This window comes from Phaethon lepturus, unplaced genomic scaffold (assembly GCF_000687285.1).
Source record: "Phaethon lepturus isolate BGI_N335 unplaced genomic scaffold, ASM68728v1 scaffold38807, whole genome shotgun sequence".
Lineage (NCBI taxonomy): Eukaryota > Metazoa > Chordata > Aves > Phaethontiformes > Phaethontidae > Phaethon > Phaethon lepturus.
This window is the reverse complement of record NW_010553768.1, coordinates 1-25578: the sequence shown is the minus strand read 5'-3', so window position 1 is coordinate 25578 and position 25578 is coordinate 1. Positions and strand designations below refer to the sequence as shown.

The 25578-nt window shown below is 41.3% G+C and overlaps 2 protein-coding genes across 2 annotated transcripts in view; one reads left to right on the top strand and one right to left on the bottom strand.

Annotated features, from left to right (window-relative positions):
• The window catches only part of MAGI3 (membrane associated guanylate kinase, WW and PDZ domain containing 3), a gene marked incomplete at its 5' end in the record, with an annotated part of 26353 nt that extends 15883 nt beyond the window's left edge, over positions 1-10470 (top strand). Inside the window, 7 exons of the mRNA XM_010291609.1 lie at positions 100-285; positions 4534-4636; positions 4745-4877; positions 5395-5538; positions 7815-7953; positions 9620-9709; positions 10178-10470. Coding sequence (XP_010289911.1) covers positions 100-285; positions 4534-4636; positions 4745-4877; positions 5395-5538; positions 7815-7953; positions 9620-9669 — 755 coding nt within the window. The remainder of the gene's footprint in view (positions 1-99; positions 286-4533; positions 4637-4744; positions 4878-5394; positions 5539-7814; positions 7954-9619; positions 9710-10177) is intronic.
• Positions 10471-14832: 4362 nt separating this feature from the next.
• PHTF1 (putative homeodomain transcription factor 1) lies at positions 14833-24981 on the bottom strand. The gene is given in 15 exon segments (XM_010291608.1): positions 14833-14859; positions 15262-15387; positions 16043-16138; positions 16558-16713; positions 17728-17814; positions 18022-18153; positions 18845-19117; positions 19549-19677; positions 20062-20271; positions 21063-21140; positions 21222-21395; positions 22484-22643; positions 23475-23600; positions 24396-24555; positions 24792-24981. Coding segments are annotated over 15 exon segments (2118 nt in total). The 3' UTR covers positions 14833-14838.
• Between the last annotated feature and the right edge of the window lie 597 nt (positions 24982-25578).

Below are 25578 nucleotides of genomic sequence, written 5' to 3'. Positions count from 1 at the left end.
CAGGAATGATCTCTGGGATGACGGGCAATTCTGGGTCCGTGTGATGCTTATTTGACATGAATATTAATTGTGTTGCTGGGCCTGTTCTTGATTTCCTAGTGATTCCTCACAAGATCGGGCGAGTTATAGATGGGAGCCCGGCTGACCAGTGTGGGAAGCTGAAAGTGGGAGACCGCATCTCAGCGGTGAATGGTCAATCCATTGTTGAGCTCTCGCACGACAGCATAGTGCAGCTGATCAAGGACGCGGGCAACGTGGTGACTTTGACTGTTGTGGCTGAGGAAGGTAAGGACGGTACGTGGCCCCAGTAGGTGGATGGGTCCTACCGCACTGCCAAAGTCTGATGTTTGTAACTTCGGAAGTTAATTCACTTAAAGTGGAATATTTTAAGACGTTTGGAAATGAAAGAAAAGAGAGTGAAGCTCATTCGTTTGCTCTGGAAGAGCTGAAGGCAGATGGGGCAGAGAGAGACAGCTGCCAAGATGGTTGTACTGAAAAATAAGATACGAGTGTTACAACACGATGCAGGGTAATAGAAATTCTCATGGTTTCTCGTGTGAGAGAGAGGGGGAGACTGCTGCTCACATGGAAACATGTCCTGTCCACACCTTGTATTCTTTAACCAAAGTGAAATGACCTCTTCTGGGGGAGCTACAGCGGACACAGGATGACGCTCAGAGTTCTCAGACAGTGCCTGTCTCTTGCTGCTGTTGTTGCTGCCAGGAACTTGGTTCCAGATGAGGCAGGTGCTCCTGGGATGCTCTGGAGCGGCTCTGACGGGCAGAGCTAGCGTGCTTTAAGGCTGCAGGGACACCTGCTTTCCCGATCTTCTGCATTTAGGCACTCTGAGTTTTTCCTTCCTGCCATCTTAAAATACACAAATTACCTGATGCTGCATCCCAGGGATACAACAGAAACATCCTGGAGTTCTGTCTGCCAAAACTGCCCTTTGAAAAACGGTCACATCCCACCATGAAAACCTTGCTCAGGGTTTTCCTGCAGAGCCTCCCAAGCTGCTAGCAAATTATTCACATGCAACTGCCCTGTCATCTAAGCAGCAAAGTGAGTATTTGTGACTGCAAAGTCCCGTCTTTAGAGACTGTATTTTTGATGAAAGCTCCCATGCAATGCTGCCTTCAGTATGGTATTGTTTCTACACAAGCAGTTCACTATAAATACGTAAAATCCAATAATTTGAAGAGAAAAGTGTGTTTTCCAACCCTGCTTACCACTGCATTTTTCTGGAGTGCTGCTTGTGGGTTTAATTAAACTTGCTATCATTATTTTGCCAGAAAGTTGGCTTTCTTCACCTTTTAAATGATAAATACCTAAAGCCAGCATGTGAATAAAGCCAGCAGACGATTCTCTAATTTCACATTCATTGCAAATATTTAACATGCTATCTCAGCCTGTAATACAGAATTTCAGACTTAATCTTCCTTTTTGTTAATGCTTGAAGCAAAGAGACTTCTATAAATTGTTGTTTTTCTGTTTTAAGGTTTTCATTTCTACCAAATCTAATTCATTCCAGTTTGAAGGGGCACATGTCCAAGCAGTTGCCTAGGGCAATGTTTATAATGTAACTGAAGTTTGAGTTGGTTGCATTAGATCTGTTTCTCTGGGGCTCTTAATCAGCTTTGTTTTCAAAATAAGCTTTCTGAATATAATATTTTTTCCCCTTATTTATGCATGACCTTACCTGGACTCGGTATAAGAACTTTTGCCACTTCCTCAATTACAGATTTGGAGCCAAAATATAGAGATAAAACAAGAAACTGAGGAGAGTCAACAGAGAGAGGAAAAACAAAAAGTCAGTAGCAGGTGATAAAACTAGACTGAAGAGACCAGTCAGAAAAAACGTGTGGCTTAGAGGAGCTGGATTTGGCGTGTTTCAGATATAAAGAATTTTGTTACAGTGAAGGAGAGAGAAGCAGAACCTGTTCCACTGAAATGGGAATACATCACTACTTTAAAATTCTCCTTGATTTAGCTGGAGAAACACGGTTCAGCTGACAGTATAACTCTCTGTACAGCCGACTCCCATAGAAAGCCAGAGTGGATGCGAATTAGTCAGGGCTTCGGGCGTTTTCCCCACTGCGTTGCAGGGAGAGAGCTGAGCTTCACAGAAATGGTTCACAAGACAGTGGTTAACACTGAGGAAGATGCAGGATGCAGCTCCGAAGAGAAAAATGCCCATTTTGCCAGAAGCTGTTCAGCGTCACAAAGCATAAACCCTAGTAGAGTTTGTTCCCCAGTGCATCATCTTCAGTGCTGTCCTCTGAGACTGGCAACGAAAATACTACTTTGTACCCCTTCCCTCTCCCTCCTAGCTTTCACAGATGTGTGATCTTTGCTTTTCATACGAATAAACGAATTCCACCTCATGTGCCAGAAGACATTCTTCAACATTTTTCACAAAAGCAGGAGCCTGTCAGCTTTTGTCATGTATTAGCTGGAAACACAAGAGAGCAGGCTGAAAAGAGGACTGGAGAATTTGTACAAACAGATGGCATTTTTCTTGCCTGTGCTTCTAAATTAAAACTCTGAGTGTAAACCAGGAGTAAAAGTTGACATTTTACATCTAGAGAAAAACCTCTTTAAGGCATGTCATAGTAATAGCACCAAGCAGTCCTGTGAAGGACTTGGGAGGTCTCACATAACTGAGAAATACAGTCTAATAATATGCATTATGTTTTCCTTCCCTTTAAGATGCTTGTGTGCTTTGTATATGTTACTGACCTTTGTTTGTTCTTAACAAACATAGGAAACGCAGTAATGTGATACACCTAACAGAGGACTGGAACATCTCTAGTTTTGGTGCTTAGGATTTTTTTTTTAAACCCCTAAAAGGACAAGGATTTCATTAGTTTATAACTCCAGCATGTAAGTTCCATCCTGAGACACTACTTGCCATTTCAGGCTCTAGCTAAGAGGCAGCTTTTTGCGTAGACTATGGTTCATTACCCTTAAGTGACAGAGACATTTTGTATCCTTAAACATGTTTTTTTCATAAATGCACTGGATTTATTGTAAAGCACACAATCACTGTTTTTTGTGTGGAAGGGAAAATAAACTATTTTAAAAGATTTTATTAAAATATCATTTTACTTTAATTTTTACTTAGCCTTTGGGAGAAGGCAAAACACTTTAAAATTCTTGTTGATAACCCGTCAGTGAACTAGTCCCTCCGCTGTGGTTATGGGACCAGTTCATAACCTTTCCTACAGCTGGCTGGTAGCAAACTCTTCATTGTGCCTTAAACGAGTTGACTGTTTCCCTCCATCATTAGGGTCTTCACCTCTGAATCCTCATTGCCCCTGCGGATCCTCATTCTCCTCTTACTAAAAAGAGACATGTTCCCAAATGGACATTATTCCTGATCTTCGGCCACAACAACCCCATGCAACACTACAGGCTTGGGGAGGAGTGGCTGGAGAGCTGCCCAGCGGAAAAGGACCTGGGGGTGCTGGTTGACAGCCGGCTGAACATGAGCCGGCAGTGTGCCCAGGTGGCCAAGGCCAACAGCGTCCTGGCCTGTATCAAGAATAGTGTGGCCAGCAGGAGTAGGGAAGTGATCGTGCCCCTGTACTCAGCACTGGTGAGGCCACAGCTTGAATCCTGTGTTCAGTTTTGGGTCCCTCACTACAAGAAGGATGCTGAGGTGCTGGAGCATGTCCAGAGAAGGGCAACGAAGCTGGTGATGGGTCTGGAGCACAAGTCTTATGGGGAGCGGCTGAGGGAACTGGGGTTGTTTATTCTGGAGAAGAGGAGGCTGAGGGAGACCTTATCGCTCTCTACAACTACCTGAAAGGGGGTTGTGGCGACAAGGATGTTGGCCTCTTCTCCCAAGTAACCAGCGATAGGACGAGAGGAAATGGCCTCAAGTTGTACCAGGGGAGGTTTAGATTGGATATTAGGAAAAATTTCTTCACCAAGAGGGTGGTCAGGTATTGGAACAGGCTGCCCAGGGAGGTGGTGGAGTCGCCATCTCTGGAAGTGTTCAAAAAACATGTGGACGTCGCGCTTCAGGACATGGTTTAGTGGCGCTGGATTAATGGTTGGACTTGATGATCTTGAAGGTCATTTCCAACCTTAGTGATTCTGTGATCTCTTACAAAATTTTATTATATTGAATATCTGAACCAACTTCATGAATTTGACTAGCCCTAATCCCTTCTGGTCTTTATCAACTGGCAGACAGTCTTAAAACCCTTCTGTTCATGTCTGGTTTGGTTAAAACTCTGCTGTTTTTCTGAGGAAAAGCTGCATAGGCAAGAATAAAGTTCCTAGGAATGTATTCCATGATGGAACCAATGAACTGCACTTGGGTTCCTGGCTTATGGCATGAGATCTTAGAAAATCCTCTTCACCCTGTGACTGCGGTGAGGTCAGCTCAACTTGAGATGCTGTGGCAGTAGCATCCTTAGGAACAGCAGACTCAGCGCTGATGGTCACTGTGGCCTCGTGGTGAGTGTGCCTAGCTTTATAGTTGGGAAGTTCTCTCTGACTGTCAGTTTTGTTTGAATTTATTAGAACACCGTGGTCCTCCATCAGGAACAAACTCTGCCAGGCAGAGCCCAGCTCCACAGCACCGACCTCTGGGATCAGCACAGATCAACCCTTCCAGCACAGACAGGTACAGAGCTTTTGCTTCTGGCAAAAGGAACTGAGAATGGCTAGAAAATCTTGACCAGAGGGATTGTTCATGCAAAGGTAACATCCACACCCTTTTATCTCTGTTTAGGGGAGCTATGGAAGGTGAAGCTGGAAAAGAAGGTTCAAATAGTTACAGGCTTTCCTGGCCCGAGCATAAGCACTTGACACAGTCCGATGCTGGCGTTGTTTCAGTTATTGGTAGCCGTCATTCCCACGTACAGGTAACCATCCAGAGGATGCGGACACATGCAAAATACTCGTTCGTCAAGACACTACAGTGACATTGCCAAAGAGTATTGAAAAGCAGAACAATAAAACATTTCCCTGTTAGACATGGGTAGAAAAGTTGCATATAAAAATGCATTGAAGTGTTTCAGAGAATGTTTTTGCTAATGTTTTAAATTTTATTATCTCCTTAGTATAGTATAATACCCATTATAATTATAAAAAAAACCCCAAAAATGCTTGCAATGAGGCTACTACAGACCCTTTGGCAAAATTTCTTAAAGAAATTTCATGCATATCTAAAACTTAAAAGGAGAAACGCTCTGTATGTTTAGACTGAGAATGAAACCATAACATCTAATCGCACATGAGTTGTGATGAATTCAGTTTGAAGTGTGGATTGCACGTTTCTCGAAGTGTAGAAATGCATGAAGCATTTTTCCAGAAAAAACAAAAGTTTAAATCTGCCTACAGGTTCTTTTTTTTTTTTTTTTTTGTCTGCCTTCTACACAGAATCCTAGCTGTTTCCCAGTAGAGTTGGAAAGGGGCCCTCGGGGGTTTGGATTCAGTCTTCGAGGAGGAAAGGAGTACAACATGGGCTTGTTCATCCTTCGCCTTGCTGAAGATGGGCCAGCTGTCAAAGATGGGAGAGTACATGTGAGTTTGTCTTCTCTAATAAATTTGTTGATCAAGTTGGCCTTTTGACACATTAATTTACCCAGTGGCAACAAACTGTGTTCTTTCATGAGTGCAGGGTCCCAGCAGGCAGAACAGCATTAGGACAGCTGCCCTTCTTCCAGCCATCACTGTGCAGTGACAGCAAATGCTGCGGCGGTAGGCTTTCAAAGGAGAAAATACATAACAGGTCTGGCCATCCCAAATGAACTGTCCATCCATGTGTGAATTACAGTAACGTACATATCCCAGGGTGTAAGCAGCAGCTACTTGGGATTCTTTAGGAGCCCAGACAAGAAAATTGCATAGGGGAGCAGAAAGCTGAAAGGAGAATCACTGTCCAAGTCAGTGAAATTGTAAGGAATGTTTGTGTGTACATTGTGCTATTGCTGTTCTGTGCAGTGTTTGGAGATATAAATCTAACTTTTTTTCAAAGATTATTAATGTTGATTCTTACATTTGTGTGAGAAATTCACTTTCAACTATTGTAGTAAAAGCAAAATATATGGGTACAATAGCAAAGAAACATTGCTTTTGTACCCATAAAGCATATGGGTACATATCATATTGTGATGTGTATGATATGTGAGAATCTGTGACTACTGCCCAGAGCTGAATTTTCAGAGGCTGGAGCACAACGCTGAGCCACGTGCTTGTGAGATGCCGTCCCACCTGCAGTCCTGGTGCTTCACTGCACGTATGGCCACTGGCCCAAGGCGTTGCCTCCATTTGTACTGTAGTTTGTAGAATAGTGTGGACAAAGACACTTGCTGGGGCTACTGTGGGGCTTAACTGGATGTGAAATTCTAAACATTTTTAACTTCTATTATCCTAATTCTTTTCAGTAATTAGCATTTTTCCCTCATGCTTGAGAGACTACATGAGTGTAGTATTTAGTACTAATATTTTCTCTTCTATTGTTCCTTCAAGTGGTGTTACACTAAGCTCCAGGGCTTTGCTTTCCGGGCAAGAGCAACCAAGAGGTTCCCAGCTGACCGTACTGTGCTTTACGTAGATGACCTGTGCCAAGGCACGGGTTGGTGTGGGGACTGTGATAGCAAGGTAATGCTGAAGGCACTCCAGCTCCCACGTGTCAGCTTTCACTCTGGACTGTGGGTCCTCAGCAGTCTTGCGCAAATCCCCCTCCCACCACGTGGCACCAAGCACCTTACTGTGCAGGGGATGTGTGTATACAGGGATGCGTTTGCGGCGATGGAAGGCGGGGGTCACATCCCATGGGGCACGTCAGCTCTCCGCTGTGGAGGAGCAGGGCCACGAGCGCTGTGCCGTGTGGCCCCAGCAGTTTGGAGCAGAGAGGGGCTGTGCTTGCCCAGCATGAGGTTATTCGCATCCTTCAGTCCCTCCCTCATCAGCTGGAAAATGGTGTAGTTTTCTGGCTGTACTTCAAAACAGTGAAGACAAATTTCTCACCCAGTTAATGGCAACTGAGCATGAGGGGAGGCATGTCGTGCAGTGTGGAGTGTCCTGTCCTGTCCAATGCAAAACCAGCCAGTGACCTCCTTTGGCAGAGACGGCTTGTTTAACAAAGCCCAGTCAGTCTCTTTAGCTGTTGATTTTATGCACTAGTGACATCCGTTGGCTGATCCATGTACTGCGAAATACGTTTCATGACACTTTTTGTCGGGATGCTATTCCAACCCCTTTCCTGCAACGGTGGTGTGAACTGTAATTACCTGCCCAATACCTCTGTAAGTTGCTAACTGGCCTCAGAGACCTTAGTACTGGTAACAGTATAGTGGTGATCTCCTACCTGGAATAAAAAAGCCTTTCCTTACATAAAACCTCTTCTGCCACAATAGCATTCAGCTCTGCATCAAGTGTAAAGAAGTTGCTGTGCTACTTACCTAGACAGTGTGACTTTAAACAGGCGCATGGTGCCAAGTTTGATGTGGTTCATCCCTAAGCTCCCTCCATATGATGATCCAGAATAAAAATTCATTCAAGCACATGGCTGTATCTGTCTCATCACTTGTAAATAAATGGAAGATGTGTTTAAGAAACCTGAGATCTTTTACTGAGCTGGCTGAGCAGAAGACCCACATGAAGCACTCTGAACTGCCAGAGCATTGCATCACATTAATCAGCAGCTGTGGGATGGTGTTGCTATTGCTGAGTGGATTTTAGCATGAGAGGAAAAATAGAAACATCTGACTCTATTTTTTTCTTTCTAAATTAAGAATTAGTTTATAGTGTCAAGCGATTCATAAAGACTAACCTGGTTGCTATTTTCTCATCAGGTTGGTGACCAAATTGTTGAAATTAATGGAGAACCCACCCAAGGAATCACTCACACACGAGCCATTGAGCTGATTCAGGCTGGAGGGAATAAAGTTTTGCTGCTGCTGAGACCAGGGACTGGCTTGATACCGGATCACAGTACGTCATCTCAAGTGTTGTTTCGTTTTGAGGGTCCAAGGCAGTGGAGTGCAGTCTGATAAGAAGACTTTGGTGCTTGTTCACTGAAATAGTTAGCAATTTCCTTTTTGACAGCTGTGCAGGTGTTCGTATTTGTTCTAAAATATAAGAAATATTTTGGGTAAAGTTAACACATGACAAGTACCTAGGAATATTACACAGTGTGAAATTATTGCATATTTGTAACTGTAATAAGTTTCTCAGCTCTGTCCAAGCTAATCAGGTTTACCTATACAAATGTGATAATTAACACTGATTGCCTTTTAATTTTAAATTAAAATTCTCTATGATACAGCACTCAGTTCAAAATGCCTATATTGTTAAGTATATTATTTCTGTACAGATTTACTTCACTGTTTTTTAGCTTTCTAAATTATGGAATACTTTGTTTTTGAAAGCCAAAACTTGAGAAAGCAGGGGGAGAGACAGCTTTGCTCTCCGAGTGGATTCTGTTTGTTTAAAGTTGTGAATTCTGCATCTACAACAGGAAAGCACAACTTCGTAGGCAAAAAAAAAAAAAAAAAAAAGGACAGAAAAGTTAAATGCATGCAGGACTTCTGAGTCCAGCTGCAGAGCACAGAACTGACAGTTTTGAGTCTGACTTAGGAAATGCTCCAAAACTACAAATCAAAAAGACTTGTGGCTGTGGCAGTACTTTAAAGCAAAGTACTTTAAAACTTTCTCTCCGAGTACATGGTTTAATCTTTTAATCCTTGATGCTGGCACCAAGAATCTGATGGTAAACTTCTTAAATTGTAAGGTCACTTTTTCTGATTAAGAGCTTTTCAATAACAGTGACCAACCATGAGTTTATCCTTTGAAAATTTTAAAACACAGAGTTTGAACTACCAGATAGTTTGTTGTGTTCAGTTATTTACAGGCAGCAACTGGCATCCACTCAAGGGATAACATCTGCTCAGAACTTTCTCAATTTCTTTCCTCCAGAGAGCTAGAAGATGGCTCTTAACATCTTACTGTTCCAGCCGGCACAGCACAGTAAAATCAGTGCATTAGCGCATGGCATGGAAACAGCCCATCTGTGAACTGCAAGGTCTGTTCTGTGCCGTCTTACTAGATTCCTGGCTGGCTGGGTTTGTCTCTCACACTGAATTACCTTCTCATTAAAGGTGAAAGTTAAATACAGTCCTCCTTGTTTTCTGATGAGCTTCTGTTGAGGTCCTCTTTAAAATCAGCATTTACAAGCTAGAAGAGAGGGAGGCAGTGTGAGGGTACCTCCAGCTCTCTCCTTACTAACAGCTATTTAAGCTTGGTATAATTTCAGCAGTGATAAACATTGTTTATCCTGCACCACGAGGGCAGCACAGCCGTTATCTGGAATCACTCCTGGCCCTCTTGTTCACAGAAATCTCCCGAGTCTGAGGTAGAAACACACACAATCATAGAAAAAGTCTGAAGGAATCTCTGGAGACCATCTCAACCAGCCCTCTGTCAAAAGTGAGGCCTGAGACTGCATTAAACAACTTAAATTAGATGAGCAACTGTGGAGAAGGGAAGAGTTTTGTTGCCTCTTGTCTTGCTGTTAATCACACATTTCTGATTGAAATCTTGCTTGCTGTACTCTGTGATTTTGGTATGTAGTTCTGGGCTTTTTCTCTTCCTCCTTCAGGTTTGGCTCCTTCCAGTCTGTGTCCCTACGTGAAACCTGAGCAACATTAAGGGCTTTCAGTGCTTTTCTTGGTTTTTCCTTAAAGACTTGGTAAATCTGCATGTCTTGTGTTTCATCTCTTCCTATTATTAAAGTGCAAAGCTATGGATAACCTTACCTTTTCCCTGTTTTCAGTTTTCTTTTACCATAACAGTTTCAGTTGATTTAGTTTCTTATATTAAACAATGTAGGTCAGGGACTTCCTATTTTTTAATTTTTCTATGTAGGCTCTAAAGTTGTGCTGATATAAGACTCTGTCAGTCCCACAAAGATTGTGCCAGCGTTCTAAGCACAAGTTTTTTTCCCAGATCACATCCTTATGGTTGTTGTATGTTGCAGAACAATGCAATATAGAAAAGTGACTAAATAAGACTTTGAGAGTATGCCACTACACAATCTTTTTAAATTGAAGATTTCATATAACATCCTGGAGCCTCAGTAGTATGCATGTTTCTAAAACATTTAGTGATTTTTTTTTTTTTTAATCATTTAGTCAAATCTCTCACTGTTCACTTCCAGGTGATTGGGATAGTTATAATCCATCTTCATCAAATGTAATATATGAAGAACAGTCACCATTATCTTCATCTTCACATTATGCTTCCCCATCTGAAATGTGTTATTTACCAGTACCAGGAGAAGCTTTAACAAGAGTTCAGCTATCTGAGAAACTGGAACATGCAAAGAACACTGTGCCTGAAAAAATAAGCACTTTAACTGAAAATCAGTTTGAGATGAAGCCTCTGTCTTCTCCCCAGAGAGCAAAGAACAGATGGGAATGTCCCTCCAGTCCTGGGTTTGAAATCACAAAAGGTAGTTTGGAATTAGGGACCAGAAGAGACAGATCTGCAAGTCCAGAAAAGTTAGTGGCTGCTGAGGGACACCCTCACAGAGGATTCCACAGCCCCAGAAAAGGGGATCCTGAAAAAAACTATGGCAATCTCTCACATAAATCTGACAGTTCCAGAAAGAGTGAGAGTAAACACACAGAAATAGGGATGAACAATAGTAACAAAAAAGAGTATTCCAGTGGAAATCAAGGAAGGTCTGCCAGTCCCCAAAAGCATCTCAGTAAGCAAGGAAACATAGAAACAGTAGGCAGGTTACAAGAATATCAAGATAGAACAACGGGTGGTGATAAGATGACTGTCGAGCAATTGAAAGGTGGAAATGGTAAAACAGGAGTCACCAGGAAAGACATGAAGCAGAAAACTTCTGGAAAGACGGAAGGGTGGTCTCCAGAGCGACAACATGCAACATTTGGTGAGAATAATCTTCCTTTCAGGGACTCTGGGAGAAACACATCTGAAGATGAAAAAATAAAGAAGTCAAACTCTGGAGAACCAAGTTCCACCAGATTGAAAACTTCCAGTCTTTCCAATATTCCACTGCTTTCCATGGAGAAACAAAGAAGGCTAGAAACACAGGAAACTGTTGTGCTGAACAGACAACACAGAGGGAGGCACATGGAGCTGCCCGATGAAACCAAAGATGATGGAATTTCCAAATCTGAGAATAGTTCTTCAGTCAAGAAAACACCGATAACTCCTGGACCTTGGAGGGTACCAAGTGCATGTAAAGTCACTCAAACAGCAGGTGTGGCTGAAAAACGGGTTTGACGGACACTTTTTTTTTAAGAACATGTTTTAATCAAGTTTCTAATAATGGTCATTTAAAAGCGTTGTTTCTTTTCTTGAAGTTGTCATTTTTTTCAGAAAATGGTTAGAGGGTGGAAAGTATTTGATTCGTTCTTAAATTATCTAAGCTGCATGAAGGACCTTTTGGATTGCTTAAATGAAACTCTTCCATAAGCTGCTGTCCCCGTGTCCTTTTGAAGGCGGTGTTCTGCTGCTCTCAACGTTGCACTGCTACGGCTTCCTCAGATAGTATTGTGAGTTTCTGAACAAAATTATTTAATGCCTATATTGCCAATGTGATCATGACTCACTTCTTGTTCTTGTGCCAAGTTATCTACTGTATCCAGTCAATCTAATTCTTCTCATATGTATTCCAGTCACAGGAAAAGTGAGGTTTTGTTTGAAATGGGTATTTTCTCAAGAGCATGTTGCATGTTTACATAAGGAAATACGCATGTTCTTACTGGTTCAGTAAGAAGGTGGGTGAGTTGGTTCTATCAGTTCCAGGGCAGCAAATGAGCCACTGATGCTGTTCAATTGATGGTTTTTCTTAAATTTTTATACCTAATACAAAATCGTGTAGATAAAAATTATATTTGACATAATCAATGTTTTGTAATTTTGCTTTATATGAACACAGCAAAATTGCTTTATTTTCTGGATTCGTGAGGATACTTATAACAACTGTTTGCAAACATCTGTCTGGGAAGAAAAATTCTAGGTTCTGTTAAATAACATAATTCCTTTGGTTTCACTTGTGGCACTATGTCATCCTTAGCATTCTTTGTAAACATGAGCAATGACTGCACATTTATTTTCAGCCTCACTGTGGTGCTGTATACTGAACTCCCATCTTTAACTATTTAATGCTAGTTAGGAGTTGGATTTTTTTGCTCTGTAGAGATAACAGCTGACCTTTAGGACAGAACCAACTGCTATAGTAGCTTCTTAAATGAAGTTCTTGCCTGTTTATATTAGAAGTCTCCCATATGTTACTTCGAATGTGTGATCTGGTCTGAGTGCTAAATAGGATGATACACAGGTACATGAAACTTCGTATCTATTGTTTGGGCTATAATACATACTTTAGCAAGAGGAATGTTACCACCAAAATCTACTGACACATCTGTCCTACAGCTGTAAGAACACCAGACTGCATAAATTGAAGGGGTTTATTTTATTTGTAATGTTAGTGATGATTTCCTGACATGTTAGGTTTTTAATGATGGCAAAAAAGTGGTAAAAAGAGGCCATTGGTCCAGTTTGCAGAAGGAGAAAGAAGTGTAAAAGGCCAAGCTTTACTGACTCATGTTAAAGTTCAAACTAATTACGATTTCCTAGTAAATTAATTAGTATCTTGTTTTGGCTTTGAAACATTTTATCTTTTTAAAGCTTTTAAATCTTAATGAAGCACAGTGAATCAGTTCCGAGTTGAATTCTTTAGAAGTACAGGTGACTACTCCAACAGCTTTTTCAACAAAGACTTTGAAAATTAAACAGGCTTTAAAGCAGATGTGAACTGTGCTCTGCTGCTTGACATTGGGTGACCCATTGAGATTTGCTGTGTAGCATAATATGTACAAATACTCCATGTTGTGGAGTATGACTGTGAAAGTATTTAATACTTTGAAGTAGCCTATGTAGATATTAACCATGTATTCTTAACAAGAGATTCTGTTTTATGTTGAGTTGTATGGACTTGCCCTAACCACTGAGTACAGTAACAAATTCAGATGTTTAATACAAAGATGAATTAGCACCACTGAAATTATTTCCCTGTCATCAACTATCCCTATATTTTTTCTATATGTTAATGTGACCTGATTTAGTGTCTTACCTGTGTGCGATTTCTCCTTCCATAGAACTTGTATCTGTACTTACTTGTACCAGATGACTTAGCAATGTGGCCTTGGAATGCTAAGCAATGTATGGATGTACTGGGTGTAAATGTTTATATATTGTACAGCACCTTTATACATACTTCTGAGGTTCTGACTAGAGAGAGACCTGTAAATCACTCATTATTTTTTATATAGATATTAAAAAGAAACTCCAGTTCATGGCCTGTTGGTTCTGCACTGTATAAAATAGACTCTTTGTTGACTTTCAGTGGTGTGATACTTTAAACAGCTAAATCTCTAACCCAGGTTTTACCCACAAACTTTAATACTCCTCTGGAAAACAAAAGCAATTTATTATTGGAAGTTTCCTTGACTCCCTGTTCAAATAACAAACGTTCAACAAAAGTATTACAAAAATCATCAAGTAATGTAGAAACAGTTGTTAATGGTGAAATACTTGTACTGTAGGTTTATTTGTACATTGATATATAAAATTGCCATCTCCTTTTACATTTTACAACATTTCCTTGTACAGAAAATAGCTGTAAACAATTTACTACCAAAAATTCTTATGCCATCTTACCCCTTACATGAAAGAATGAAGCTATGAAAAGTTCCTCAGTTTTTGCTTTTTTCATTACTAATATAAGATGATGGTAGAGTCGGTTAAGGAAAATGTAAGTTTAAGAGATGTCTGTCTTCTAAACAAAATGTTTTATCCTCTTTTGGGTGAGGAAGTCTTTGCCACATCTCTTCCACTGAACTGATTCTCGCAACAGATTTCTTCCTCAGGTATTTCGGTGTAAGGCACTATTGCAGTGTGGAGCTGCAACAGCTGCTCAGCACGACAGGATGCCCTTGGTACAGAGTCCAGGCTAAGTGTAACTAACTGAGGTGTTGCAGGGAACGAGCATAGCAAAACATTCTATACTTAATAGATGCTTGTGTGGTAAGGTTGTTCTCATGTAACTGATGTTTTCAAAAAAACATCATTTATTTGCAGAAGACCCAATGTAAGCCAACCAGCATGAATCTGTTATATTGTTTAACTTTCAACATGGAGGCAGACTTCATCTTGTGCAGACCAAATTTTGCTGCATCCTGCAGTAGTTCAGGGTAAAGAGGCAAAGCCTCAAGCATGCTGAGCTTGTAAGAAGGGAAAAATACTTTTCAGCACATACATACAGGTGAATGCATCTACATAGTACCAGTCTGAGCAGAGCTCTGAAGAAGGATGCACAAAATTTAAACATTTCAGTGTAGCTCCAAGAGCTCACTGAAAAAGGATGATGCTAACTCTTCACTTGTCACATGCACAGGAAACAAGGCACCTGTAGCAATCATCGGTGTCCCTTGAGCAGGAGCTCTCACATGGCTTTTAGTGTTTGATGCCCCACACTGTGTGCACATGGTTATGGCTATTTTCAGTGCCAGCTACTAGTATTTATTTGGCCCCAGAACTCTGTTTTGCTGTGTGTCCATGACATAGGATGACTTTACTAATTAGACCAGTTTATTATTTATGTGTTAGAACAGTAAAGTAGAAGGAGAACTTCTCATATGTACACTGAGAATCTGTCAAAAAAGTGGTAATTGCAGATTTCCGTAGTCTGAGAGCACCTCTGGTTTTTGCCGAAGCTATTGGTTATTTATGTTCTCTGGTCTGTCTTTCTGGTGGAGAGGGCTGATGTTTGGGGTCAGGTCACGGTTTAATTTTCCATAACTGAAACGAGATATAGAGAGTGAGTATTGGTCTGAAAGCCACAGGTCTGAATGCCTTTCATCTACAGGTAAAACTCAAGTCTCCTTTGCCTATCCTATGTTGAATGCTCTGCTCAGCAAGCTCTAATGTGAAAGTCTGAGTCACAGGAGAACGGTGTCTTCATTCTAAAGGGAAGGAACCCAGGATTCTGACTAGTGGCTGAATGGGGCCACTGAGGACAGTCAAGCCTGTCCTCCTCCCTGCCAGACTGGCTCAGGGAGATGGAGCTTCATTCAGCATGGTCTGTTCTCTGAATTACCACGTAGAGGGAGCCTAATGCAAACCCATGATCTTTCTGCTTGGGTGCGAGGAATTTGGCAATGGTGTTTCCTGTTAGTTTGTATGGGAGTCAGTTATACTTACTCTGATATTGAATCCTAGAAGATCACTTATAACACCTGAGACAGCAGAGAGTATTACAACACGTGTTATATTATAAATTAATGGATTCATGGTCAGTCCATACAGCCTAAATGGAGTATCTAATTCCTGCAGTGAAAGGGGAAAAAAAAAAGTCCATTAGCATTAGTCCATCCCATAAGGAGTTAATCTTCTAACTTTTAGCTTAATACTGGCTCTTGGGCAAACTTTGCTAATCGTGCACTGCCTCTGTATCCTTCCTTAAATGTATGTACAGAAATTTCTACTCTGTATTTCAGGCCTACCAGCTCAAAGATGTTTTCTAAGAAACAGCCATGCTGAATCTGGAAAGTCTCCTTTGTCCACAGGAGCTGTGTAACAAGCTTGACACAACAGGCTGTAGAACTTGTCTAGACTCTTGGACTATGCTTTTTCTTTTCCAAATATCGACTCTGCTACTGTCAACAAGCTTCAACATCAAAGCTGCTGAAGAAATATGAGATTCAAGCAGTAAGGAGACATGCTGTGTTCATACTGGCCTCTCCTGTCACTTACCTAAATCGTAATAAGCCGCTACTAATCAAATGTTTGCAGTGCTAACTAACCACATGGGTCTTGTGTTGCTTAATCTTAGGCCATGGCTACAGAAGCACAGAAAAACACCCTTTGTGAGAAATAACTTACCTAATGAAGAGACAAGAGAAATGGGAAGTGCAAAAACACACAGTCATTGTCCTTAGTCATTGCTTTCATAAAATTTATGTTTTTAGGGAGAGTGGCCTACCTTCAGTAGCTTTGTAGATAGTTTCAGAACATTGTTTACTAGAGACAGCTGTTCTTTCTTGTTTGGCTTCTTTTCCATCTTTAGGTATAAGTTTATCTGGGACAGAGAGACATTACAGACCAGATGTTAATATTCCAGAACTAGCCCCCAACTAATTTCAACTGAAGGAAATTAGAGCCATTTTTTGCAGTCTACTGTCACTCCTAAAGTAGTGATGCATCCACAGACAGTAATTTAGCAGTGATGATAATATAATTCCTTCTTTTTCCAATTGACATGACTAAGACAGACGTGTGTTAACCCAAAGACAAAAATAGTATGGAATTTTAGAGTTTGAGTCTGTTCAGATGTTTAACAGCTTGTCCTTCCCCAGCTGTACAGTGTTCATTGCCTTCTGTCCAGCACAAGTGTTGATTTCTAAATTTTAAAATTTGATTCCAGTATTTTTTAAGCTTGGCTTGAAACTTCAAACATGCCACACAAAACCAAAGGGAGAACAAGCTAAATGGCGATACCTGCTCAGTAAGCAAGATTGAAATATTACTGTATTTCTTGTTGGTTTCAGACCCCAAAGATGCCAGACGTAGTAAAAAAAGAAGAAGTGCTGCCTCCCAGATTAGGAACTCCCAGTTGTAAGCTGCATTCAGAAATGTTTTGTGACCCTTAAGAACCTGTATTGAAAAAAAAAAAATGCTACTGTCAGTAACAAGTAACATGCCTGTTTTTTGGAGAAGTGCAGAAGCATTGCCCTTCCTTACTCCTCGTCTGAACAGACATCCATGCCCTATAGCTATTGATAATTTTTCCCTTGAAGTGTAATTCAGTCATGTTACTAGGCTGAAGTAAAAGGTCTTTTTTCTAAGCTGGCTTTGGCTTGGAATTTGATCTTTTTCCTTCTGCTTAGAAAAGGATGCTTGTTCTTTCTCTTTCCTCTGTCCTTCCAATTAACTGGTAATAAAATGTCTTTCCTTTCATGTGTGCTTGTCCCAGTGGCAGCCTTAGACCGCTGCAATCATGCTAAGCTGATTCGGCCTTTCCCAGTACGTGCTCATCACGTCTAATACAGCAGTACTGGGATTGTCATTATTTCCTCCAGAAGCTTATTCCTCAGAAAAGCAATCAATCAATCACAGCAGTGAGAGTCAGGATCATCGGTCATAACCATTGATCTTACTGCTACCACAACTGCATCTCCATGGTATCAAGAACTTGCCTAAACGCTGTAATGAATCTCTTGCCAAAACCAAAGAAACCAAGAAAACAGCTCCAGCATTAACACTGCTTACTGTAACAGAAGGTTTAGTGAGGGAGTAAAAGGTGTAAGTTATTGACTTGCTTTTCAACAACAGTGGTTAAAGAGGGTGCTGCAATCAGGCCTTTTAAATGAAATGTGCTGTGAACACTTGAGGTACTTCAGCAAAGAGTCCTTTCCTTTGTGCACAAAAGCCTTATGTCCTGAAATTTTCTATAAAAACCCACTCTCCTCTGCAAACACAGAGAATGAACACCTATTACCAACTAAACCTTGCAAAGCTTTTAAAAAATTCCTATTTAAAAAACCCTCCCTATTACTTTGGAGACAAACAGCTACAGTTCAAGCACTTTGTAGGTTGCCAAAAGAAAAGCCTCCAGTAGTTCAGATTTTTTTTTCCCCTTCTTTTAAAAAAAAAAGTTATAAATCTCACCTGGGCACAGCATATAAAAGCAATTGAAAGAGCCAGGAGAAAGACTGACGATACAACAACATCCACAGATCGCTGGGGGCCTCGCCTCTGCAGAAACAAAAGACACTGAGTCAGGTCTAAAGTTTGGATGCAGAGCTGTTAAGTCTGGACTCACCACAAACAGCTGTAATTATTTAATGATTCAAGCAGCGCTGCCCAGAGTGCCAGACAGCGGTGAGGTAAAGTACATGTACCTAGAGGCTTGCTTACGCCCTCTGTAATCGTCAAATGCACCCATCTTGGAGCAGAACTCACCTTTAGATAGGAACGAAGGGATAACCAGATCTTAATGTTTTCTACCTTCTTGAGTCTAAAGTGAGGAATTTCGTATTTCTTGGCTTTCCGAGCAGATGTAATGTGACTAAAAAGCTTGGCAAACAAAAACCTCTGCAAATTAAAAACAAAAACATACACACACAAACATAAATTACCCTAAGGCAAAAAAGATTGGGATGGTAACTGGCAGAAAAGGTCAGCCTTGTGGCACCTTAGGGTGAAGCCTAACAGGGGGACCTTGGTGCACCACCTCTCCGGTAAATAACAGGAATCCTCTTGTGTACTGCAGAAGTGGAACTGCTGTTGCTATGCAAGATTAGCCACAAAGCTCTCACTAAAACAGTAAATAACACCAGCCTGCCTACAGCACATGCAACGTGTACAGCCACTTTTGACAAAGCTAGTGCCCACAGTCATGATGGAGCTAAATGTGATGCAGCCAACTATCTAATGCTCCATCTTGGAACATGCCAACTAAGTAGGCTTTTTCTTTTTCACAAACAGCTCCACGATGAAGCATTCGCTTCTACGCAGAGTGCCTTTCAAGACTGTTTTTCCCTTGGGGGCAGAGGGGCAGGTAAGAGGGGGAGTGCAGGGGGCAGGAAGGGTATTGACAGGTTTAAGTTTGTGACTGAGGAATAGGAGTCTTGCCTACCTAAACTTCTTGGATGTCGTACCAGCTTTGACACTTCAGCTTGTTGAGATGGGCTTGTCTTGCCAGTGTCTTCAGCGACAGGCAGCATGGTGTTGGTAGAACACCTGCCCCGGGGTGCATGAAAGGCAACAATACATTTAAACCTACCTGTTTGTATGTTCTCTCAGCAACACACATCATGAAGAAAAACATCCAGGTTAAGCAAAGTCTTTCAAGGAAGTTGATCACAGACAAAACAATGACAGGAGTGCTAGCAGGTGCTCCACAAAAGATGTGCAAAAGCTCCTTTAGAGAAATGGAGCACAGCTGCTCCAGGTTATCTGTGCAGAAGAGTCTGTAGAGGAATGGTAGGAATGCTAATCCAATGGTGATGATGTTTCCCAGCATTTGATAACCCACGCCTTGCTGGTAGGCATTAACCTGGCAAGCAGGAACAAAAACAGGATCATTACCTGGGTTTTTGCATCAAGGAAAAGGCAGGATGTTGTGGCAGCATTAATTCAACCAAGCATTCAATTCCCCTTCCCTTCAAAGGACATGGCCTAAAATAATTCCACCCATTTCAGCCCAAAACCAACAACAACCAATCAAATAATAAAACCACCACTTTCAGCACACTGCAGAGACACAAACAACAGTAATCAGCACTCACTAGTCTTCAACAGGACCTCCTAAATTTTGGTTGATGCAGTTTTAAAGTAAGAACATTTGGGACAACTTCATTTGGAGCTGAGGAGGGACCAGTTTTATACTGTACTTCATATCTGCATGTATAGCTATTTGCATGTTTTTTGGTGGTGGTTTTTTAAAGCATGAGGGAGAGAGGTTGCAATGCCTTACAGCCCTCTTACCCTGCTCATGATAATCCCACTGATCTCCAGCACAGACATGTCCACCTTCTTACAGTCATTCCCTTCCCAGATCAGTGCACTCACTTTTGCAGATGCTGGACTTGTATTCTGCAGCCAAAACAAATGGTTCTACGAAAGAGAAAAGAATGCAGAGGGCATATAATCTATTTCTGTCCCGTTATTAATTAATGCTTTTTCCTAGAAAGTATTTTAAATTGAGAGGGGGAGTCCAAATTTGTCTTTGCGTGAAATACTTTGTTTTGGGATTAGCAGTGGTCCAGATGATGTGGGGGGTGGGAGGCGGAAGTTATCATTGACACTATTTAGATCATTCCAGACTTCCACGTGATTAGCACGGTTGACAGAAGGGGCTCATCCAGCAATAGGCTGCTTACATTATATCAGCGACATTCAGATGTGTCTTTCATATTATTTGGGCAGACGGGGGAAAAGGGGAAGGTGTATGTGGAATCTTTCATAGTAGCCGCAGCTACGGGATACAAATCAACAAACCTGCTGGAAAACATCTTCCTTCAAATCCCGCCTGGTGCCTCTCACAGTCACTTCCTCACTGTCACTGGTGCAGGATGAGCGACACTCCGGCCCATGAAGCAGATCATCCCAAAGCATATCTTCTGTCTCAGAGTCATGGCGAGTACTTTCCGAGTCTCTCCGGGTCACACTACAGCTCCGGGATCCCACACTAATGCAGGACCTCGAGTCCTTTGAAGATGAGCAAAATTTACACAGCACAGCCCCACGCCCAACTTGCAGAAGCACCTCCTCCTCCCGCCCAGCAATCGGCTAAAATCAGCTTCCCCAGGCAGTCGAGAACACCCAGTCACACCCACCTGATGCAAACTGTTAATGACAGTATTACTCAGTGACAGTTTTTGCAACCAGCATTTCTACACAGGAAGTCACACAGATAGCAGTAGTTCCCTGCCTCTATTCCCAACTTTACAAAATAAAAATTGACTTACTCATTCTAATGCAAAAGTTTTCAGGCTTTTGCACAATCTATTTTAAGATTTCATTTATATTTTGTATTTCTTTATAGATTTTTATAATTGTATATTCATATATTTTATTCATATTTCTATTTTATTTTCAGGTAGGGAGTGGCAGGGCGCAAGACAAACAAAGTAATGAAGTGAATGAGTATATATCACAGAATAGATTTATCTCTGCATTTTAAAATCAAAATTTATTAGCATAAAATCTACAGTGCTGCCTCCCAAACCACAAGAGCAATTGTAGCAATTCAACACCAGCTCTTAGAGGCAGCTTGGACCATATTACACTGCCATTAGTGATTTTTTTGGTTGGTTGGTTTGTTTCTGTTAAGCAAAGTAGTATACTCACAATTGTGAACAAAGTTTACAAAGCTGCAAACAAGCAGGGAGGGAGGCCACACCTTACACCTGAAGATGCTGAAGCACCGTCTATTCTGATGGGGATGATATCCCTGGCCAGGCTCGGTAAAGCTCTGTCTCTTGAATTTACAACCATACCTGACTATATAATGTGGATTCTAGTTCAGATTCCACGACACTATCGGAGTCTCTGGCACCTTTAAGGGCTTGCTTGACCTGCCAAAACCAAAGGAAAACCAGCTCATTACCCAATAGCGAAAAATTGTGTGGAAAACGGCATAAAGTCTACATGAGTACCTGTGAGACAGCCTGGTTCAAATAAAGAAGAGGCCTCTCTTTCTTCTCTTCGTAGCTATTGTCACTGGAAGCCCCTTCAACATTCTGGCGTAACAAGATCCTTTGTGCTATCGCTTCAGCATCCTCCTCACTCGAAAGCTCATCAGAAATGCCACCTCTGTTGGTGCAGTCATCCTAGAAATACAGCAGATGAAGTAAGACTAAGGCACCAAAAAAGGACCAACCTCAGTTGCACCAAACCAAAAGTTCAAAGCCAGTGCTGCTACTACACTGGTATACACAGTAACCTCTAATTACCTGCAAAAGCTAGCAGACTGTGATCTCCACAGAACATGCAGAAAGAGAATCCAATTTAGCATCACAGACATCACAAATTTTAACTCCCTACCCCCGCCCTTGCCTTGCTACAGAGGTAATGAGAGGGAATCTTGGGTGGGGTGAAGTTGGATTTGCAGCAAGGATGGGAAGGGGAGGAGGCAGCAGCTGCTCTTTGCTATGCCTCACCAGTAATCTTAAGTCCAGGAGAATAGATATATGTACAAGATGGTGGCTAGCAGACCCAAAATCATGAGAGTGTCCCCTACACCTAGCTCTGCTCCTCTCCAAATGCCTAGAAGTACAGGAGTTGGGATGGCACAGTACTACAGTAGTGTTCTGCAAAGATTCTAATCTAAGTTCTTCATGTGGGAGTTAACACCTTACCAATGCACAGGAGCCTCAAAAGTAACTCCACAAAGCTTTATGTTTTTGAGATTTCAACAGAGATCATGATGCTTTAACTCTGTCTTTCTCTTTCCCCAAGGGATGTTTCAGTCTTCATTTTCCTGCCTCCCCCTAAGAGGATATTGTGGGGAACTGTTTGCAAGGCAAATTATTTTACGGAACTATTTTTGAAAATTGTTGATTTATTTATTTTTAGTCATTATCAGCAGTCTTCCTTAACTGAGCATCTTGTGATCAGAAGTCTCTACAACTAAACAAGCACCCTGGTAAAACAGTCATTTTCCAGGATTGTCTATGTTTGACATACTTGACTATTGTAACAGATGAAAAGATGCTGACAGTTAAGTATTGGCACTATGTCAGCTGATCAGTCGAGAAGTAGAAAGGCTTTTCAGGCTTCCTATATGCAAGCAAAGATTAGTAGAAGGCCGCATTATCTTGTATCAGATCAAACCATACAGTTAAGTATCAACACGCTTTTGGGCACATATGGCATACACTGAAATTTCTGACTTCAAATGGATCTTTCCTGCCAGTACCTGATGGCTCTTTTCCCCATCGGAAAATTTATTTTCCTCTTTGAAGTGCAACAGCCTGTATTCAGATCTGGCATGTCTGTGCTTAATGCCATTATTCACAGCATTCACACCATTTTCTGTCTCAGTTCCTTTCTCAGCTACCAACTTTACTCTTCTAATCCTATGAGAGAAAATACAATTAAATGCTTTTATGCCAGAGAAAAACTCTTTGAGGAAAACATCAAGGTCTCTTTCACTTGCTACACAGGTACAACATTAAACAATATAGCTAAGGGAATACATAATTGTCTTCTGCTGACAGGCTCTCTGTGTCCTGATTGTGTTGAAGAGAATTGTATCTGCTTCACTCTCACTGGACAGTTCTTTTGTAACTCTAATGGCATCTTAAAACTTCTAAACCAAGAGGGAAATTTTTTGTTATTATTATTTTGAAAAAATAAACAAGAGCAATTCAGAAGACAAGAAGTTCTCATCAAGAGAAAGGACCTGTCAGTTGAAAACTCGTCAAGAAACTCACCTGAGAAGACAGCAGAAGACAATGAAATATTATCCCAAACAATCTATCCTCCTTTTCCTCCAGTTACTTTTAGAAAAAGTAAGGTGGTAAAGTGGGATGACTATTCAAGCAACTTAGACTAGAAGGCACAATTGCTTCTAGAAATCAGATAAAACAGTAATATAATTTGAGCATACACATTCAAGAAATGTCACTTATCAGATAAGTAACAATGAGCTTTGCCACTTTCTGCAACTCATCTAACACGCAGTTTTAGCTATAGTATGAGACATGGTATGATCTCCTAATAAGGACATACTAAAAATTAATGAGGAATCAGCCTCCTACAATACCAAGAGTGCTTTTAGTTCAAAAGAAACTAGTTGGCAGACATTGGGGATGTCAGTGACAGTATACATTCTGTCTTCATTTTCCAGATGTCAAATTGTTCACAGTGTCATTACAAATACACCAAACCCAGTGAATATTACATACCTCCTTCGGAAAAGCATACTGAATAAATTGTTGAGAATAGATGCAGATTCAGACTGCTCCTCTTTACTGTTTTTGTCAGGAGAAGACCAACTGTTCCCATCGACACTCACAGATTTGCGTAACTTCCTGATTTTTAAAAAGAAGAAAACTAAATTTCTATAGCAAGCTACTTTTAGGCCTTTCTTAAAAGATCTGAATCAGATTTGATCAGCCTTTTAGATGCTATTTTTGTTAAGTCATGCAGACAGAATGCTTATTTCCAAATAAAATAAATTTTATTTGCATTAACAGAAGTTATGCATATACCCATAGGACATCAGTATATCACTAGTAAAGGATGCAAGAGACAAAATCTTTACTGTAGAAATCTAATGGAGGCAAAACTCTATCCATATCTATCATCCTGTGGTCAAATATATTATATCAGTGTTTAAACTAAGTAAGTCAGACACCTAACAGCTAAATATCTAGCAGAAAAACCGCAACATCTCCCACATACACAAGCAAACTGCCACCAGTGAATACACACAGTTGTCTCTGTCATCATTTGCCTGTTCTCAATACACATTAGCAATTCCCTGCGGTTAATGCCAAAGCAGGACACCAGACTGGTTTGCAAAACCTTGAAGATGCCTTTCTGTGCAGAATGCCCTCCTCTGGCCACAAAAAGAAAGTGTATTAAAAGCTACATTAGAAAAAGGCCCAGCTGACAACTAAACCAGACCTATTGTAGCCTGGTAAATTTGCAGTATTTGTCTTGGTTATACAAAGATTACAAGCAAGACAGAAAATACTCATTTTCATATTTATGATTAAATGACATATCTACATAAAAATAGAAGATACTTACCCACTAACTTCTACCACGAGCAATCCATCACACACTTTGATGCCAACCAATGAACCCGTTACCCCACTTACCTCCTCCGCCTGCTGAGTCCGTTGTTTCCTGAAGGTTTGTTGATCTGGGTGGACACTATTTGACAGTGAACAGTTCCCATCAGTAACATAAGGCACATTGGTCCCATGACTTCGCTTGCATTCACAACAGGCATCATGAAATACAACACAACTGCTATGACTGAAAAGGAGAAATGGTATCAAATGCGAAAATTAAAAGCACGGCCCAGGTTTTATGTCTTAACTATTTACTTTTACTCTGTTTTATAATTACTGCAAATACTAGTGCCACACATCTTGAAATTTACATTAAGTAGGTTTCAGATAGGATCCTTATGCTTTAGATTGTAGACTACAAAATGATGTCAAATTCCTTGCAAAAGAAAGATTGTGGCACAGACTGCTACCACCCCTTACCTTGCATAACATAGAGCACCAGAAGCCACATAAAAATACGCTGGGAAGTAACCTGTATCCACCACTGGCTGAATAATGGAAAAAATACAACTCTCACAATTCCTTTCCGAGTTAGCGATGTCCAGGGAATTTCAGGCTTGGCTTTGGCAAACGTAGAGCCTTGGAATTAACGGAAAAACAAATAAGTCATTAATTGTGAATTACAAAAACTTCCTTACTTATGATTTCCTCTTTGGCCAAGATCAAACCCTGCAGTTCAGAGGGGTGCCAGCAGCCCAACTTCAGGCACTCATCCAACCTATACAGCTCAAATAGGTGCGTCTAAAAGTAGCCCCTCATCTTAGCGCAGCACACTGGCTGCTTACCCTTCCCTACCTAACCAAGTCTGCTCTCACCAACCACTCAGCACTGCTTTTGCTGAACCACCCCGAATTCCTCCTGCCTCTGCTTTCAGTGCTCCTTTTGGACCAGTGCTAGCAAGCCCCGGTGGAAAGGTCTGGGGCTTCAACAACGCTCTGTGCAGCCGCTGCCAGAAAGCTGAATGACTCAGGCTCCAGGCAGCCGCTGAACAGTTCAAGAAAAAATACCGGCCAGCCAGCAGGCTCAGCATTCCCCCACCCTGCGCAAAGCAGCGATACATTAACGGCTGCGCGGGGACGCCAGACACCAGCATCCTTCTCACAGACCGCTCACCTCTGATTAAATCCACATCGATCAGATCAGGCTGAATGTGACCCTTCTTCTTAGGCTTGTTTTTGAAGCCCTACGAAGCCGAAAACAAAGGCCT